At 38.7% G+C, this 17,684-nt stretch overlaps 1 protein-coding gene across 4 annotated transcripts in view; it reads left to right on the top strand.

Annotated features, from left to right (window-relative positions):
• Positions 1–17,239, top strand: part of sphkap (SPHK1 interactor, AKAP domain containing) — an 86,122-nt gene extending 68,883 nt beyond the window's left edge. For 2 of the 4 annotated variants that reach the window (XM_008106232.3, XM_008106234.3), the window contains exons 6-12: positions 1,326–1,581; positions 1,878–5,577; positions 6,946–7,119; positions 8,994–9,080; positions 10,849–10,901; positions 10,996–11,180; positions 14,996–17,239. In XM_008106232.3, the coding sequence (XP_008104439.1) occupies positions 1,326–1,581; positions 1,878–5,577; positions 6,946–7,119; positions 8,994–9,080; positions 10,849–10,901; positions 10,996–11,180; positions 14,996–15,139 (4,599 nt within the window). In that variant the 3' untranslated portion in view covers positions 15,140–17,239. The remainder of the gene's footprint in view (positions 1–1,325; positions 1,582–1,877; positions 5,578–6,945; positions 7,120–8,993; positions 9,081–10,848; positions 10,902–10,995; positions 11,181–14,995) is intronic. The other 2 variants (XM_008106233.3, XM_008106235.3) reach the window with 2 other exon arrangements.
• Positions 17,240–17,684: the final 445 nt, after the last annotated feature.

Here is a 17,684-nt window from a genome sequence, read left to right as displayed (position 1 = left end):
CAAAAATTGCACTGCAATATGTTCTCCTTAACCAGCCTTATTCGTTTCAGCTGTTGTTTAAGCATAGGATGCTATTGCCTTCATACATTGAGACTCCTTCCATAGAAAAAAGGAGCTGTGATGGATATAAAAATACATTTTGTCAGTAGAATGCAGTAAGAATTGCTTTCATGTGAAGAGTACTTCCATTAAGAGGATGGAATTTTTCTCACAAAATTAAAAGTCCTCTTTCGCCAGTCATGGTAGTTCAGCCACAGCATGCGCAGGGATTATAGCATGTTAAGAATGGGCTGCACCACCCACCCATCCCCATCCCTGGACCATTGAAAGCAAGTCTTGACTCACAGTCTTGGGTTGCATCTACAGTTCTACACTATAAAATTAATGCAGTTTGACAACATTTCAATTGCCATGGTTTAATGCTATACAATCCTGGGTTTAGCACTTTGGTGTAAACATCAGCAGTCATTAGCATATTAGACTAAAAACCTTGTAAAACTAGAAATCCCACAAGTGCATAGCATTGAGGCATAGTTGTTAAAGTGGTATCAAATTGATATTAATTCTACAGTGTAAATACATCTGGATGGAGCCCCCGGTGGTGCAGTGGGTTAAACCCTTGTGCTGGCAGGACTACCGACTTGAAGGTTGGGTTGCTGACCTGAAGGTTGCCGGTTCGAATCCAACCTGGGGAGAGTGCGGATGAGCTCCATGTGGAGAGAAGCCTTTGTGGGAGAGAAGCCTCCCACAAAGATGGTAAAATATCTAAACATCAGGGGATACCCTGGGCAACGTCCTTGCAGACAGCCAATTCTCTCACACCAGAAGTGACTTGCAGTTTCTCAAGTCACTCCTGACACAAAAAAACCCCAAACTTCTATGATACTGAATTATGGATTATATACTATGATATGAGGATTATGGCAAGGACTCCAAGAGTCATAGGGTGGTAGAAGGGTTTTAACCTATGACCACAATTGTCAGCATCCTTTCTGTGCACTAAAAAAACAAGAGCCAGCACGCATGACAGCCAAAGATTATTGGCTGAAAATGTTGCTGCTGACACTCTCCTGTTATGTACCTTGAAGTCTTGTGCATGTTTGCACAGAAATAAATTCTGTGAGTTCAGCGGGACTTATTCCCCAGTATATGGGCATAGAATGGTTGCCTTAAAGTATAATAAGCACAACATACATTTAGAATATTTTACAGACATCATTTATTGTGGAAAATATATGGGAGAGATTAAAAGATTTTGACTGAAAGGTCTTCATTTTCTCTTTAATTGCATAACTATTTGGGTGATTTCTCCCCTCTCTCTCTAGTGTTCTTGGCTGGCAGATGTCTGTCTGGTTCAGTGTGCACGAGGAAACAGAAAGAACAGCACAAGCTGCATCATCTTTGAAATAAACAAGTTTCTGATTGGGTTGGAGCTTGTGCGGGAGAAGCAGCTGCACATAGAGGCTGGTATCTTAAAGCCTGAGGATGACACTAATTGTTCAGTGTCCTCAATAGAGGAAGATTTTCTCACAGCATCTGAGCACTTTGAAGATGAGAATGAGCCTGGTGAATATGAAAATGGTAAAATCTAGGTGACTTGTAAATTTGTAGCCATCTGTACCATTCATACCAAATCCATAGGTGGTAATACTCCTGTAAATTACCTTTGAAGTTAATGGGAGCATTGACCTTTTTATTGTAGATTAAAAGCAATATAATAACGAAAGGGCAAACATTCTTCATGCCTTAAATATAGCCATATGTGATTATTATACATGGTGATTGCACACTTCCATTTATGATAAGTTGCCATTTGTACTGTTCAAGAAATAAGGCATTGTTTTCTAAACAGTACCTCGTTGTTTTTCTTTTTCCAGGTCAGGATCATCTAAGTATTACAGAAACTGTCATAGAGTCCAAAACGTATAGAGGGAAAGAATTTGAACATCTACATTGCCATAAGTCCACATTGGAAGCAAATTGTATTAACAAAGATAGCCACACAACTTCTGCTAGGACTTCAAGCTCCTCTGAAGAAGAATGCAATGGCGAGGGTGAAATTGATATTTCAAAAACTGTAGATAAAGCCATAGAGCAGCTTCACTGGAAAGTTGATCAACCTGGAAAATCCAAGCCATCCTCTAATACAGATTGTCTAGATGACTTTTCTGATTTGTCAGAAGATGTTACTTTGACCATAATGGCCAAGGAAGAAGGAATTTCTTTGGATGATGCAACAGTATCGCAAAACACTAATTCAGACACACCAGACTGTAGAACTGATAGAACACCCCATCTTTTCATTAAAAATGAACAAGCCACTGCTGGTCAGTTTGCTACAAATCTGGCAGAATCTGTCCTGCAAGATGCATTCATCAGATTGTCTCAGTCTACTTTTCCTAAAGAGGCTGCCATCAGCATCTCTGTTGGTAATTCCTTAACTTCACCTGCATATGCAACACAGAATATCATGACTCCCCAATCATGGAGTGAACTCCCCAAAATTGTTATAGTGCAGAGTCCAGACGGTTTTGATAATAACCTTGAGTGGCCTGGGTCCAGTTTACCAAGTATGTGTCCTTGGTCTGAAGGCGAATGTTCCAGTGAAGATCATTTGCAAGACAATAGCTCCAGCGGGAAAACTCAGAGTGCTTTAGAAGTAGCTTTGGCTTGTGCTGCAACAGTCATTGGTACCATTTCAAGTCCCCATGCCACAGAACAGCTCAAAAGAGAACAAGAATCCATAAACACTCCAACTAATCTGGTTGATAATGAAGAGTCGGAGGAGTTATCTTCCCAAAGTGTCAATCATTGCACACCTGTGGATTATTCATTTCCGTCTGCTCTGTGTGGCATGACTCAGGTTGCAAGTGCTGTTGCTGTTTGTGGCCTTGGGGAAAAGAAAGATGATAAGTACCCTGTAACTTCAGGAGGACTTTTATCTGCTGCTGAGACATCAGCCGCAGTTACTCTTCGTTACAGTATAGCTATAGGGAGTAGTATGGAAGGCTTGAACTATAACATTGCACAGATGCTATTCAAAGAAGCATCAGTAGTGTTAATGAAGCCTGAAACTTACAGGAACGTAGGAGACTTTATGGAGTCTATGAATGAGAAAATTGTTCAGGCTGCGACAAAGCCCTCAGTTCCCCATTTGGACGAAATTGTTATTGATGATCTCGCCCAAAATTTGTCCAATGTTATTCTTACACACTCAGTGGAAGAAGTCAGGAAGAAGCAGTTAAATGTCTGTTCAGAAAGAAACTTAGACCTTCATACCCAGGATGTTTTTATTTCAACTGTTAATAAGCTGCTTTTTAATGTGCTGTACTTCACCTGTAAGAAAGTGAGTGATATTGTACAACTTAGTGAGTGTTCAAGCACTTTTCCTGAAGACAGCCTTAGTGCTCAGGTAATGGAGAACCAATCAAAGGAGACAACAAACGATCTGTTAGAGCACCCCCCAAACTGCTCCAGTAATAAGCTTTTTAATACAGTCTCTAGCACTAATCATGGAAAGGAAATTGTGTCTGCAAGATCTTTGGTGAAAGATGCCAGACGGGAAGCTGGACTAAGCACCCTTGAGTCTCCTGCACTTCATGCAGATGTGCCAACCAGAGCCACTGCACATAGTTCATCCTCTGGAAAAAGCTCTCCCAAGAAAAAATATCTCAAAAGAAACATGAGAGAGTGTTACAAACCCATAGATCCCAATAGCATCAATCAAACTAGGAAAAAACTCCAGTCATTTACAGGCAAAGACTCTACAACACCAGCAAGTGAACGCAAATATGGCCTTCAAGAACTTCAGTCTTCCAATGGGAAAGTAAATAGAGAAAATCAGGAAAATCATACATGCAATGTAGGATGGCACAATGAAACCCAACTCACTATGTCGTTATTGGGCAATCCAAGTTTTCCACCTCCCCAACCTCTGCTACACATGAAGCACCCACCCGACAGATACTGCATAGCAGATTTTGCAGAGGAATTGGCAGAGACAGTGGTCTCTATGGCAACAGAAATAGCTGCCATTTGTCTTGATAATTCAAATGGCAAGCAACCCTGGTTCTGTTCATGGAAGAGAGGAGATGACTATTTCATGCCCCAGGCGTTGGCATGCCGGCCCGTTAAAAGGAAGAAGGAGACACCAGTTGTGAGAAAACACCGGCCACCTAGGCTTAGTGAGATCAAGAGAAAAACAGATGAGCACCCTGAGCTTAAAGAAAGGCTTATGAATAGGGTAGTGGATGAATCCATTAACCTTGATGATATACTAGATTCCAGCAATAGCTTTGCCAGTGAAGTAGCTGCTAAAATTATGAATTTAGCTGAACTCTCTGTGGCTGATAATGTCTGGCAGAGTCCAAACCATCCTCGAAATAGACTGCATTGTGACAGATGGAGCAGAGTCAATGCATCCAGCTGTGAGAGCATTCCTGAGGAGGACTCAGATTCCAAAGGGCCTGCAAATACTTTAGGTCTCCTGAACACTCTAGGACAGCCAATGAGCAGAACTAGTTCTGTCTCCAAGCAGTCCAGCTGTGAAAGCATTACAGATGAGTTTTCAAGGTTTATGGTCAACCAAATGGAAAATGAAGGTCGGGAGTTTGATTTATTACTTGACTACTATGCTGGGAAGAATGCAAACAACATTTTGACATCTGCTCTGCAACAAGTCACCAAGAAAAATGGGCACCTCAATGTTAGGTCAGGTTGTCCATCCAAACAGTCCAGCACGGAAAGTATTACAGATGAGTTTTATAGATATATGCTAAAGGAAATTGAAAAAGAGAATAAAGAGAATGTGACTAGAAACTCAAAAGACTGGAATAGCAATTTATTGCCTTCTTCTCAGCGATCACCCTTTTGCTTTAGGCAGTCTTCAATGCCTGACAGCAGGTCCTCAGCATCAAGGCTAACGGTAAATGCACCCATCAAAGCAAATTCATTAGATGGCCTTTCTCGCAATGGCCACCAGGATTCTTTAAGTGTACAACCAATCAGCACAGTGTCTGCTTCAGGACTTTGTAAATCAGATTCTTACTTGTACCAAAGATGTCGGACTGATCAGGTAACTGACATGCTGATCCATGAGACATGGGCAAACTCCATTAAAGCTCTAATGTGCAAAAACAAAATAATAGTTGATGATGGAGAGGTTCCTGAACTTGACCAGCATCCTCACAACTCCCCACCACAAGTCCAGCAATATGCAAATAGGTTAGCAGCAAATATAGTTGAAAGCGGGAAAACGTTAATTTCCATCCACCAAGATTCTTCAGAGAGAGATCATGCCACAGGAAGCAACCATATTCCACTAGGAATGCAAAATATCAGTAAACTAATAGGTAACAGAATAGATTTAGATGTGAAAAAGGAACACACTTCATCTCCTGGATCTTTTCCTACAAACCACGCAAGCTGTTCTGCATACCTAAGGGAAGTGCCTTTAATTCAAATAGAGACAGATCAAAGAGAAGACCTTGATAAGGATTCAGAACCTGTAATTGAACTTACCATGGCCTCTGAGGAAACTAGGGAGCATCTAAACAAAGAAAAGCCTTCAAATAACAGGTGAGTTTCAAAGCCAGATTAAAGAATTTAGGATTTCAAAAATGACATCTGCAACCCAGTACTTTGGATGTTTTTCAGAGCTTGGAAATATTACTTTTTGACTTCATCTTGAATTTGAGAATTATAGTCCAAAATGTTCTATACCGCAGAAAGCAGTCTTCCTCAACCCCGTAATGTAAAGTTTATGTTTATTTTTATTGCTATGTCAGACTTTGTAGAATTTGCATTCTACAAATGTGGTAAATACATGTTTTGAATTACGTAAGGATGCATCGATCAGGTTTGCTGTGCTATAAATAATATCATGTTATCTTCAAGTTGTTTCTGATTTCTAGTGACCTTAAGGCAAATCCTATTGTTGTATTTTCTCAACAAAATTTGTTAAAAGGGAATGTTGTGTTTGTTTCTTCTAAGGCTGAAATAATGACTTACTCATCTTCACACAGTGTTTCAATGGCCCAACAGAGATTCAAACCTTAGTCTCCAGAGTCATGGTACTTTACTCAAGCCTATATGCAACAGCTTGCTCTCTAGTGCGGATAGTAAGCATGATTCAGCTTGGGATGGACAAAATAGATCTCATAGGCTTCATCTGGATCCCAAGGCCATTTTGAGGTCCCAATAAGCCCTTAATACTTCCCTCAATTGTATAAAAAAGGTTTAGTGGGAAAAACATGAAACACCCCTTAGGAAAAATTGAAAGCTGACTTCCGGGTCAACAAAAAGGCTTATCCTAGGCCTAAAATAGCATAGGGGAAACACAATCCTTATTAGTGAGAAGGAGGTTATTTCTTTTAAGTTTAGAAAGCTTGGGAAGGGGCATTGCCCTCCATATGGGACCAATATAATGACAGGAAAAAGCATCTCAACTCCAAGGTCCTACCACTGGCTTCCATTGCTGGTTTGGTGGCCACTGAAACTCCTGAGTCCCTTTTTTTCCAGCCAATGTGTTAATTCCTTGTAAGCTTCCAGGAGCAGCATGTCTGTCACTTTTTACAGGAGTTGCAGGACCCCCTGCCCAAGTTTAGCATCAAAGAATATGCATTTTTCAAAACCTCCAGCTTCTTCCCTTGGGGAAAGGAGGCTGACACTATTCTGACATCTATATGATCCCCAGAGTAGACTTATTAGTTACCTGCCAATATTTAGATCAGTGGTTCTCAACCTGTGAGTCCCCAAGTGTTTTAGCCTACAACTACCAGAAATCCCATCCAGTTTACCAGCTGTTAGGATTTCTAGGAGTTGAAGGCCAAAACATCTGGGGACCCACAGGTTGGGAACCACTGATTTGGATACATGAAGTCTTCCCTTCCGTTTCCCCCTTAAACTTTAGTAAGGATGTCTTTCATTCTTCTTTTTCCCAATCAGCTTGACCACAGGCAGATGTCCTGAGCCTGAAGCCTCCATGGAGGCCAGAGCAGTAGAAGTCCCTCTCAGCAGCAGCGATGAAAGCACAGGTAGCAGCTGGTGTCAACTGGCAACTGAGGAGGAGAACCCGGATGATACAAGCAGCTTTTTGCAGCTCAGCGAGAGATCCATGAGGTAACCACCAGCTAAAAGGGGTATAATCATCTGCAGAAGCATTTTGATTGTCCTTTGATTGTTTTCCTATGAATGTCATAAGAAAGTAGCCAAAGGAGATCTAGCTTTCATGTCACGCATCAAGAGGCCTCATTAGTTCTTTGAAAACCAAGCGAAGAAACTGCAATCCAGACTTGGGCAATTCCTGTTCCTACAAGGCAAACGCCATCCAACAAACTAATTAGAGTCAATCATTTTGTCTATTCCATTTTACAGGTGTATTTATTGCATCTGTTTGGTGATTTACATCTTAGGACTATTGTTAAAAGTTATTCAATAGTTCTTTGATTGATAAGGATTGGCTGGTAGAGAAATTTTAGGGTTTTTTCCTTGTGCTGCATTGGGCTTCTTTATTAACACAACACTGTGAGCACCACTGATCAAAAGCAAAGTTTCACAGTGAGAATTTTTCAAAGTAGAATATAAAGGAAAAGGAAAGGGAGAGAAAATAAATGTGGCAGCATCTTGAATACTGATTTTAATTTTCACATGTGGATAGAAACCCAGTTCTTCAGATGCATTACAGAGTGAGAATTGTATACCTGAACACTGACTAAATTTCACCCAATCTCTAAAGAGGCAGGGAGAGGGCATAGAGAATCCAATCCTCTGTACGATTTTTTTGTCCCATTGCTTATGAACCTTTTCTGAATGCTGACATCTATAGTTATACTGCAACCTAAACTGAATAGCCTCACTGAAAAGCTTTTCCTTTCAGCCCAAACAGTAGTCTCAGTTCAGATCTATCTCACAGTATGCCATACATGGGTGATAAACCATATTCCAAGGTTCTTTTCAGTGCTTTTTAAAAGCATTGAACATCAACACAAATTTTCATTTTCTGCTGGAGACAGACAAGCAGTGAAACCTCTTACCTTATCCCTACCCCCATCCTGCATACAATTTCAGAAATACAGTAGAGTCTCACTTATCCAACATAAACAGGCTGGTAGAACATTGGATAAGCAGAAATGTTGGATAATAAGGAGGGATTTAGGAAAAGCATATTAAACGTCAAATTACTTTATGATTTTACAAATTAAGCACCAAAAGATCATTTTTGTAACAAATCGACAGAAAAAAACAGTTCAATACATGGTAATGTTATGTAGTAATTACTGTATTTATGAATTTAGCACCAAAACATCGCAACGTATTGAAAGCATTGACTACAAAAACACTGACTACTAAAAATTGACTACAAATCAAGATAGAATTGCATAAAATGAACTTACAGAAACAACATTGTTGGAAGTTAAATCCACAAAAAGTTCAGTCCTGTAAAGGTTTTTAAAAATCTGTGATCCTAGCGAAACAGCTGTAGATCTGGGCGGGAGGCAGACTGCGTTGGATAATACAGAACATTGGATGAGCAAAGGTTGAATAAGCAAGACTCTACTGTATCTGGAATTCTGGAAATGTTCTACCAGATTTTAATGTCTTCTGACTTCCAAAACAACAGTGAATGCAGAAAAGACATTTGCTGCTTGTTGGATCCAAATGATCTGTGTGCATGTACAAAACAGTCTTTGCATAGTATTTCATGTTATGTAAGACCATGAACTAAAATAAAATGTTCATTAAAATGTTCATTTTGTCATATTAAGCCAACAGCCTAAGAGTTGGGTCTTTCTCTGTCAGTTCAGTAGCTTCATTAACTGTGTAATATATGTACGTTTCTAAGTACTTCCACGTCTTTTGTTTTGCTGGTAGTGATTTGCTGAGTAGATGACAACTTTGTGCCCTCATCAGAGGAGCTGAATGCTGGCTTAACAATGTGTTCAGTTGCATGCTGGTGCAGCCTGGCATTAATCCTTAAATTTTTGCATTGTCAGCAATGGCAACAGCAGTACCACTAGCAGTCTTGGCATTATGGATCTGGAAATTTATCAGGAAAACATGCCATCTTCTCATACAATTAAGTAAGTAGCTGTTAAGGAAACATCTGGTCTCAGAAGATGCTATTCCATTTCTGCTGAAAATCATCGCTGTCATCTAGATTGTGCCAAATCCGCCGAAACCTTCATTGTTTGCGCTGCTGCTTTCTAGCTGCTGGTTTAGCTAGCTTGGAAATCCTTCCAGTGAAAGTGAATATCTACAGTTAGGTTGCTCCTGGAAGGATAATCACCACCTTAGTGGTAATAACTAGTTGTCATCACATTCATTGTATGATGTGCTCTCAAACATAAATGATTTCAGCCATGCACCATATACTGAATACACTGCGGCAAACGGAGTCTGTCTGTGTTTTCCTCACCCCACACCCTCCAACGGTATAAGCTCTACTTTCAGTCATTAATGGCAGTGACAACTATTATTTCTCTGTTGCGTAAGTGGCAAATCCTGATTTAGAAGCTTGCTTATTTATTTTATTTTATTTTGCATAATTGTACTCCACTCCAGAATTACACAATTCTGAAAATGGCTTACAAGTAGTAATATGGGGCAATTTTGCTTCTTCCCACCCTGGTCTGCATTCTATCTAAAAATGTACTTTCCCATCATTTTTTAAAACGAACCATGTGTATACTTTTCTTCTGACAGTACCCTTTTCAGAGCAATGGATAGAACTGGTAGGATTTTTTCTTTACCATATTAGCATTCTTGGGAGACTTGCAAGAGTACTTGCTCTGCATGCTGAAGTTGAATTAATTGATCCTTGGTAGCTCAATGTAAAATCCCATCACGACTGCTTATCAAAAAGTTTCCCATTTCAAGGAGAGTAGTGAATGCTTCCTCACTCACCATCTCACTTCCCAACACCTTGAGTATCCCTGTGCTGGTGGCATAGCCTGGCTTTTAGGGGGAACTTTGAGGGCACCCTCTCTTCTTTTACTATTTCTTTTACTGGGACCCAAGGTGGCTTTACAAAGTCAAAAACTGATACAGAAAAATATGCATGATACAAAACTATAAAATATATTCTATAAATAAAATTAAAAGAATTTAAAACTAGCCTTTTACCCCTGAGCAGTCAGCCCCTGAGCCAGCATAGTGTAGTGGTCTGAGTGTTGGATTAAGACTCTAAACCCAAGTTTCAATCCCCACTCAGCCATGGAAACCCACTGGATGAGTTTAGGCAAGTCACATTCTTCCAGCTATACAGGAAGGCAAAGTCTCTCTTGCCAAGAAAGCCCCATGGTAGGGTTGTCATAAGCAGGCTATGACTTGAAGGTACACAACAAATATCAGCCCTCAGACTTGAAAAACAAAGAGGTTTCCACCTGCCTTCAAAAGGCTATCCAGCAAGGGTGCCAGCCCAACCTCTCTAGGAAGGCAACGACATTATTATTGCCCTAATATTTACTGTATGCTAGTATATCAAATGCAATAAATGTACTACAAAAAAGGTAAAAAGAAACACTCAGTTAAAACTGCAACATGACATCAAATCACACTGTATGTCAAAGTGCTATCTAAATACTAATGTCTTGACCTGCCAGTAGAAAGACTTCCAAAATTGCATAAACGGTCCACTTTTTATAAGGAATTCCAGAGGCTGGGAGCAACCACTGATGCCATTTCTCACATTTTCACCATTGAGCGCCACAAACAAGTCCTCCTTTGTGTTCTTATGCCGCTATAGCATCTCAAGCTTCTCTTTCAAACTATCTTAGCATTCACGAGACAATGTCAGTCTATGTCTCAAAATGACTTATAACTCTTTCTTTCTTGTTTTTGTTTCATCAGTGAATTGGTAGAAGAAAAAACATTCCGTAAAAAAGAGCCAGAAAAGGCAGAAGGTAAGTGTTCTGCCACCAAATTGGGAATGAAAGCTTGCTTTGCTTGGACACTTTTGACTTAACTGAGAGAAAATGATGGTGTCCTGTTTCTCAGAATACACTTCTGCTTTATGCGAGGGAGCTGCCAATGGGCAAAAGGATCTCTTGGTGATAAACTGTGACCTGGAACCAGGGTGCCCAGACGCAGAACTGCGTGCCACGCTTCAGTGGATAGCTGCATCAGAGCTTGGGATTCCCACCATCTATTTTAAGAAATCTCAGGAAAATAGAATTGAAAAGGTATGTCCAGGGAAATAGTGGGGACATGTTTCCTTGGTGTAAATGCTGTATTTAAAGATTAAGATGATGATGATGATGATGATGATGATGATGATGATTATTATTATTATTATTATTATTATTAGTGCTGTGTTCTTTGGATTTGACCACCATTGTGCCATTCTTTTTCCTGCATTTATCTCTCTTCTTCCAAGGAATTCAAGGGCAGTGTATATGGGGATTGTCCCATTTTAACCTCGCAACAATCCTGTGAAATAGGTTAGGCCAAGAGAAGTTGCCCAAAGCTTGCTGTGGACATTCAGGACTCATACCATATTTCACAGACTCTCATATGAAATATTTCTAATTTTTTGTGTGTCAGGAGCAACTTGAGAAACTTCAAGTTGCTTTCTGGTGGGAAAGAATTGGCTGTCTGCAAGCATGTTGCCAAGGGGACACCCGTGGAGGCTTCTCTCAAGAAGCTCACCCCGCTCCCCAGATCTGAACCACTGACCTTTCGATCAGCAGTCCTGCCGGCACAAAGGTTTAACCCATTGCACCACCGGGGGCTAATTAATTAATATACCTGAGGAAAAATAATTTGGGATTGGATATACATGGGCTGCATGCCACTTCCTAATTTTGTGGTTCCTGGATATCCCAAAGTACTCTTATTCTACCACTCCTTCCATTATTTTTGCTGTGCCTGGAAGACTCCAGAAGCAGCGATTTTCCTATTATTATTATTATTATTATTATTATTATTATTATTATTATTATTATTACAATATTTATACCCCGTCCTTCTCACCCAACAGGGGACTCAGGGTGGCTTACAATAAAACACATATATAAAAATTGTACAATGCACTATAAAACAGTTAAAAATTATTAACTTTAAAACAAGGTGTTGGCCTTTCCTACAGCTAATTTTCTTTCTGCTCAAAAGTGTACCCAAAGAATGTGCTTTATAAACAAAATAGTACAAAATAACAAGTACAGTATGCAGAGTTAGTACCCTACCAAATGAGGAAATCACATTGAAATACATCCTTACAGACAGAAGCAAATTTTAAAATTTTATTTGGGATGCAGCTTGTGGTGGATCCTAGGGTAGAAAAATTGACATTGGACCACTTGGGTTTGGCTCTTTTTGAGTTACAGTGATATGATAAGAGTACAATGTTGTGCTGTACAAATATAGACTCAGAACTCTGCAGTGCTCCCAGCTACAGTAGCTGAAGGAAAGAGATTTGGCAACAGACTAGTTTAATAGTCTATTCATGTTAGCTGTGAATGGTGGGAGATTTAGTCCAATATATCTAGACTATAAGTGTAAGGCAGTGGATGACTGTTTTAAGTTACTTTGAGGTGTAAATAAGGTGGTTCATAAATATTTTTAATTGTAAAGGAGAAAACGGGGATCTTGCAACCTTTTGTTTCCAACAGGATAGCTGATTTCCAATGATTGATGCAATACATAACAATGCTACATAAAGAGAGGGAGGCTATACTGGCATTGAATAGTATATGTTGATGCTTTACTATTGCCAGGGTCTTGTATTTTCTGCAGGAAAATATTTCATCATTGTAAACATAATTTAAGTTGCATTCAGTAACAACTGCCCAAATTACCCCCCATTTTAGAAACAGCTGTCAGCTTTGCCATATGTTTCTGTAAATAGTTAAAACCAATTGCTAAAATACACCAGAGAGTGATGAAATACATCCTGCCCGTCAGCTTGCTCTTGAAAGCCATATTTTATACATCTTTACAATACTTGTTTAAGTTTAGAAGATAACATGTAAATAATAAATTGTCCAGCCAGCTTTGTGGCAGAATATTTCCTTGTGCATTTGAAAGTGGAGTCAAGGAGAATGAGAAGTCTAATTAGATACTGATTGTGAAAGACAAGAAAAGGGGGGAAATGATTTCTAAACCAGAAGAATTTGAGTTTCGTTGTGCAACATGATTATTCATATAATTCAGGAAAACAACAGCACAAAAGTGGGCAGTGTATGATTCTCCCCAGCTGCTTGAAAATATAAAGAAAGCAGAATTTTCTGCATAAAACACAATTGGCATGCAGCTGAAAAACAGAAAGAAAAGGAACAGAAAGAAAAGGACCTTTTTTATGATTCACAACTCAACTTTTCTCAAGAGCATCTTAAGAGGAGTGTGAATAAAATACAACTCCTTTGAATGTCTGCAGAGTTCATGACACACCAGGCTGAAAGCAGGCCATTTCTCACACCCAAAGACTTAATGCCTTACCAACCCCAACCCCTACTTCTTGCAGCTTGAAGCAGAGACACAAAGATGTACACAATTCTCACCCCAACTCCATTTTACATAACAATCCTAACAAGTAGATTAAGCAGGTAATGGTTGGTCTGTAATCACCCAGTGAGCTCCAGTGAGCTCCGTGGCTGTACTGACATTTCAAGTTGTGTTTCCACAGTATTTTACTATACTACACTTTGCAAAGTGCTTCTATAGTGTGTATCTGTCTGTGTGTCTACAAACCACCTATCAACTTTTGACAATTCCACGAATTTCATAGCATTTATTTAAGAAAGGAGTATTCAGAGGTGGTTTTCTCAGTTCCTTCTTTTGAAATATAGCCTTCAGCACAAGCTCTTCACTGGCAGTCTCCCATCCAAGTACTAATCAGAGGTGACCCTGTTTAGCTTCCAAGGTTAGATGGGATCTGGTACCTTTAGGACAGTGGTTCTCAACCTGTGGGTCCCCAGGTGTTTTAGCCTACAACTACCAGAAATCACAGCCAGTTTACCAGCTGGTAAGATTCCTGGGAGTTGAAGGTCAAAACATCTGGAGACCCACAGGTTGAGAGCCACTGTTTTAGGGCATTAAAGTGAGTAGAGAAGATGAATCCTTTTTTGCCCTGTTTAGTTAAAGTTAGCCAGATGATCTGTTGCAAGTTTTTCAATTATATTATTTGTCACAGCTACTCAGTTCAGTTTTGTGCTCTGCATTTACAAAAGATAAGTCACTAGATTCACAGAAACCTTACAGTTAGATACTAGACTCAGAATACTTACAATTAGAAAAAAAATAAAGGACAAATACAGCTTAAAAATGAAAACAGCTTGGAGACTACACAATGTTCAATGGGAAAATGGTGGAATGGGTTGGCGGCCAAATAAACTATTGTAGAATAAGACATAGATAGCTGACATGGATAGCCAACTGGGATAGTGAACTGGACCACTCAACTACAGAATTTTGTTTCCCTGCCCATATTTTTTTCTGTTCTGTGTTTTGATTTATTCGTGTATCTGTGGTGGGTGGAGGGGAGTTTCCTTGACTTTCCATGACAACCTTGACTTTCCAAGACCCCCAAAAACATATCAGAGGGCCAGGAGTTTCTGCTGATTGAGGCAAGCTGTAGCACAAGAAAGCAGGATGGACCCTGAAAACTGAGTGGTGGTAGAAGAGTGCTGGCATATGCATCCCACTCTTTCTGGAACCAATCCACTAGTATGGTGACATCTTCATTCCTCACCAGAGCTTTCCCCTCAGGACTCTTTCACACATGCATATTCAACACTTGCATTTCTCATCACTTATTTACTTCTTGCTTGATCAAAAGTTTAGTATGAGTGAAAAATAATAAAGCAAATGTGACAGGAAGCAGCAATGACAGCTCATTCACACCTGCAAGTCATTACTCAATGCTACAGTCAACAAGTGACGAACGGTTCAAGCAGTGGGTAAATCAGCCCCCATATTTGGAACTCTTTGACTCCTGTCATTAAAGTAAAAACAGAGAACAGATTGGATAAAAGCTCTAAAAATAATTCGTTTCCTCCAGTTTTTAGATGTCGTACAGCTTGTCCACCAAAAATCCTGGAAAGTGGGCGATATCTTTCATGCGGTGGTACAGTTCTGCAAACTCCATGAAGAAAGCAGAGAGCTGACACCAAGTCTCTTTGATTGGCTTCTTGAACTGGGATAAGAAACCTTGTTATACTCTCCATGTTAATTTTTAATCCATTTTAAGTGGCAGTGCTTTGTGAATGGCCATGTATTCAGAACATCAGCACCATAAGTGAATAGAAATACACAAACTCTGCCAATGCACCAGAATGTTACAAAGCTGTGCACAGGAGAAAAGTGGAAGTCCAGGGTATACCATTACTTTATATGGGAGACTTTTTAGACTATATTATTGCAAGAAAGAATGTCAATACATTTTAAATGAATGCTTTAATGAAGGTTGGTTTCTTAAAAGCGACACAATTCCCTTTATTTCTGGTAATCATAGACTGTCTCTCATTTGTATTGACTCACACTGGAACTGCACAGTAACAAAAAAAAATTAAAGAAAAATTTTAAAATCACTATAATTACACTTATGCTTGTGTAAGTTTGTAGAATGTTACCCAAAGGTATATATAGGAGATCTGTTTCAGTGAATTCTATATAATTATATTTTCACATTATTCCAGAAGAGCAGAAAGAAGAGTCTAAGTTCTGTGCACTATATCAGAAACAACACTTACAAGCTATTAATATAGCTTTTTAAAGCCTGTAGTCATTCAGCAGGCATATTATTCTGCTGAATACAATTCAGGTTGGTGAATTTTCATACAGGTCTTTAAAACTCATCTTGTTGTTGTTGCTGCTGCTGTTGCTGTTACTTCCTATTGGAAGCTATGTAGTCCAGCGAATGTAATATAGGACTGCTTTTTAAGAAATCCAAGTCCCATGTGGAGCTGTATTTGCAATTTGTTTTAAGACTGTGGGCAGGTATTGGTATTTTGAAACTTCACTTTTACCCATTTGTAATGGTGAATCATGTCCTTTGTAAAGTTCTTTAAATATACAGAGTAGTTTTTAAAAGAACCCAACATAACTACTGAAATTGTACAGCTTGGTTATATTTCCTCAGAAGTTTCACTGAATTTATGAGGCTTGCTCCAAGTGTCCATTGGATTGTGGCCATAGATCAAATTTACTGTTATTTAGATTAACTTCTCAGTGGAAATCGGTTGTTTAAGCCAACCTCAAAATATCTATTATCTCATAGAGAAATATAACAAGTAAAGTTTTTATATAAAAATTTAAAAATCTTAATTTATTTACATCTGACTTTCCATTTTGCATTTAAATATTTGGAATACAATGCATATATTTTACTAAGAAAACAATCAATTTGTCAGCATGCAACCCCAGCAGTTCAATTAACTAGTAATTTTCATACTATATTTAAACCTTCTTTAGCACTAGCCAACACATCTGGTTTAAATTTAAAGTCAAAATGGGGGATTGTTTCAGTAGAACTCTTCATTTCATTACTCATTCAATATCATCACTGCAGAACGCCAATACCCTTTCCAAATATAATCTGCAGCTATTCCACACTGTTGCGAATTGCATATATTTTATCATTTTTTAAAAAGCAAAACTGTATTTTTGGTCATATAGTGATAATTGCTTGTTAACTTCCTGCAAAAATATGAAAGACATATTTTATTTTCATTACAAGACTATATGATTCTGTAATATGTCCAAAATGTTTTTGCACTATTTTGAAGTAATTTTAAATAAATTATAAAGAGCCATATTTACCTAATTGTTCCTATTAAAAGTGCATGTCTGTATGTTCTCATAATTCAAAGAAGACATTTCCCAGGATTTAAATCTATTTTTAAGTGTTCAGGCAACTTTTCTGATTATTCTACAATACAGATCGAGAAGTCAAGATCACTATTACTAATCAAACATCTAGTTTATTCCTGGTCCTAGCTCAGGCTGAACAACACCTAGGTCTGCTCAGAAGAAATGACACTGTCTTAAAAGCCAGCCAGGGCTTCTGTTCACTAAGTACCTCTCAACAGTAAAAAAAAAAAAATGAAAAGTATATTGCTAGAAAAGTTATTTATTTTTAGATCAATGCAGGTTGGTAATAAATTATACTGACTTTCAGTGATGGTAGAATAAATGTTTACAAGCACAAATAACACAGTGACATGTAAAAATGTGATGAAATTTCATTCTGTACGTTTCTTCTTCGTATTGCAACCTGATCTGAAATAAATTTGTGTTAACAGTCTGTGTCATCTATGCTTCTCTTAAGTCCAACTCTGATACAGAAAGAATAAAACACTGCCATGGAGCTGTCTAACAAAAAGAAGGAATGAAGGGATAGGGAGGAAGGGAGATCTGTATCCCAAATCAAACAAAACAGGGTTCCCCCTCCCAAAAAAAGAGTCTCATTCAGTACAGAGATATGTACATTTTTAGAAGTAGAATAACATATCCTGAAGGCTTCTTTTTCCAAATGTGATTAAGCATATGCAGCTAATAAAAACTAAAGGTTAACCAGTAAAGCCTTATAATACAATGCATAACTGTATCCCAAAAAATTAAAATGCACTAGGGAAGGGGTATCTATGAAAGACCACATCTTAAAATGTGTAAGTAACAGAGAGGGGATCAAAAGACTAGCTATGTTAATTCATTGCAACAAGAAGTTACAATGTCTGGATTTGTCAGTC

The sequence above is a fragment of the Anolis carolinensis genome, chromosome 3, assembly GCF_035594765.1.
Source record: "Anolis carolinensis isolate JA03-04 chromosome 3, rAnoCar3.1.pri, whole genome shotgun sequence".
NCBI classification, from domain to species: domain Eukaryota; kingdom Metazoa; phylum Chordata; class Lepidosauria; order Squamata; family Dactyloidae; genus Anolis; species Anolis carolinensis.
The sequence above is the reverse complement of the archived record's forward strand: the minus strand, read 5'-3'. Positions and strand labels throughout refer to the sequence as shown.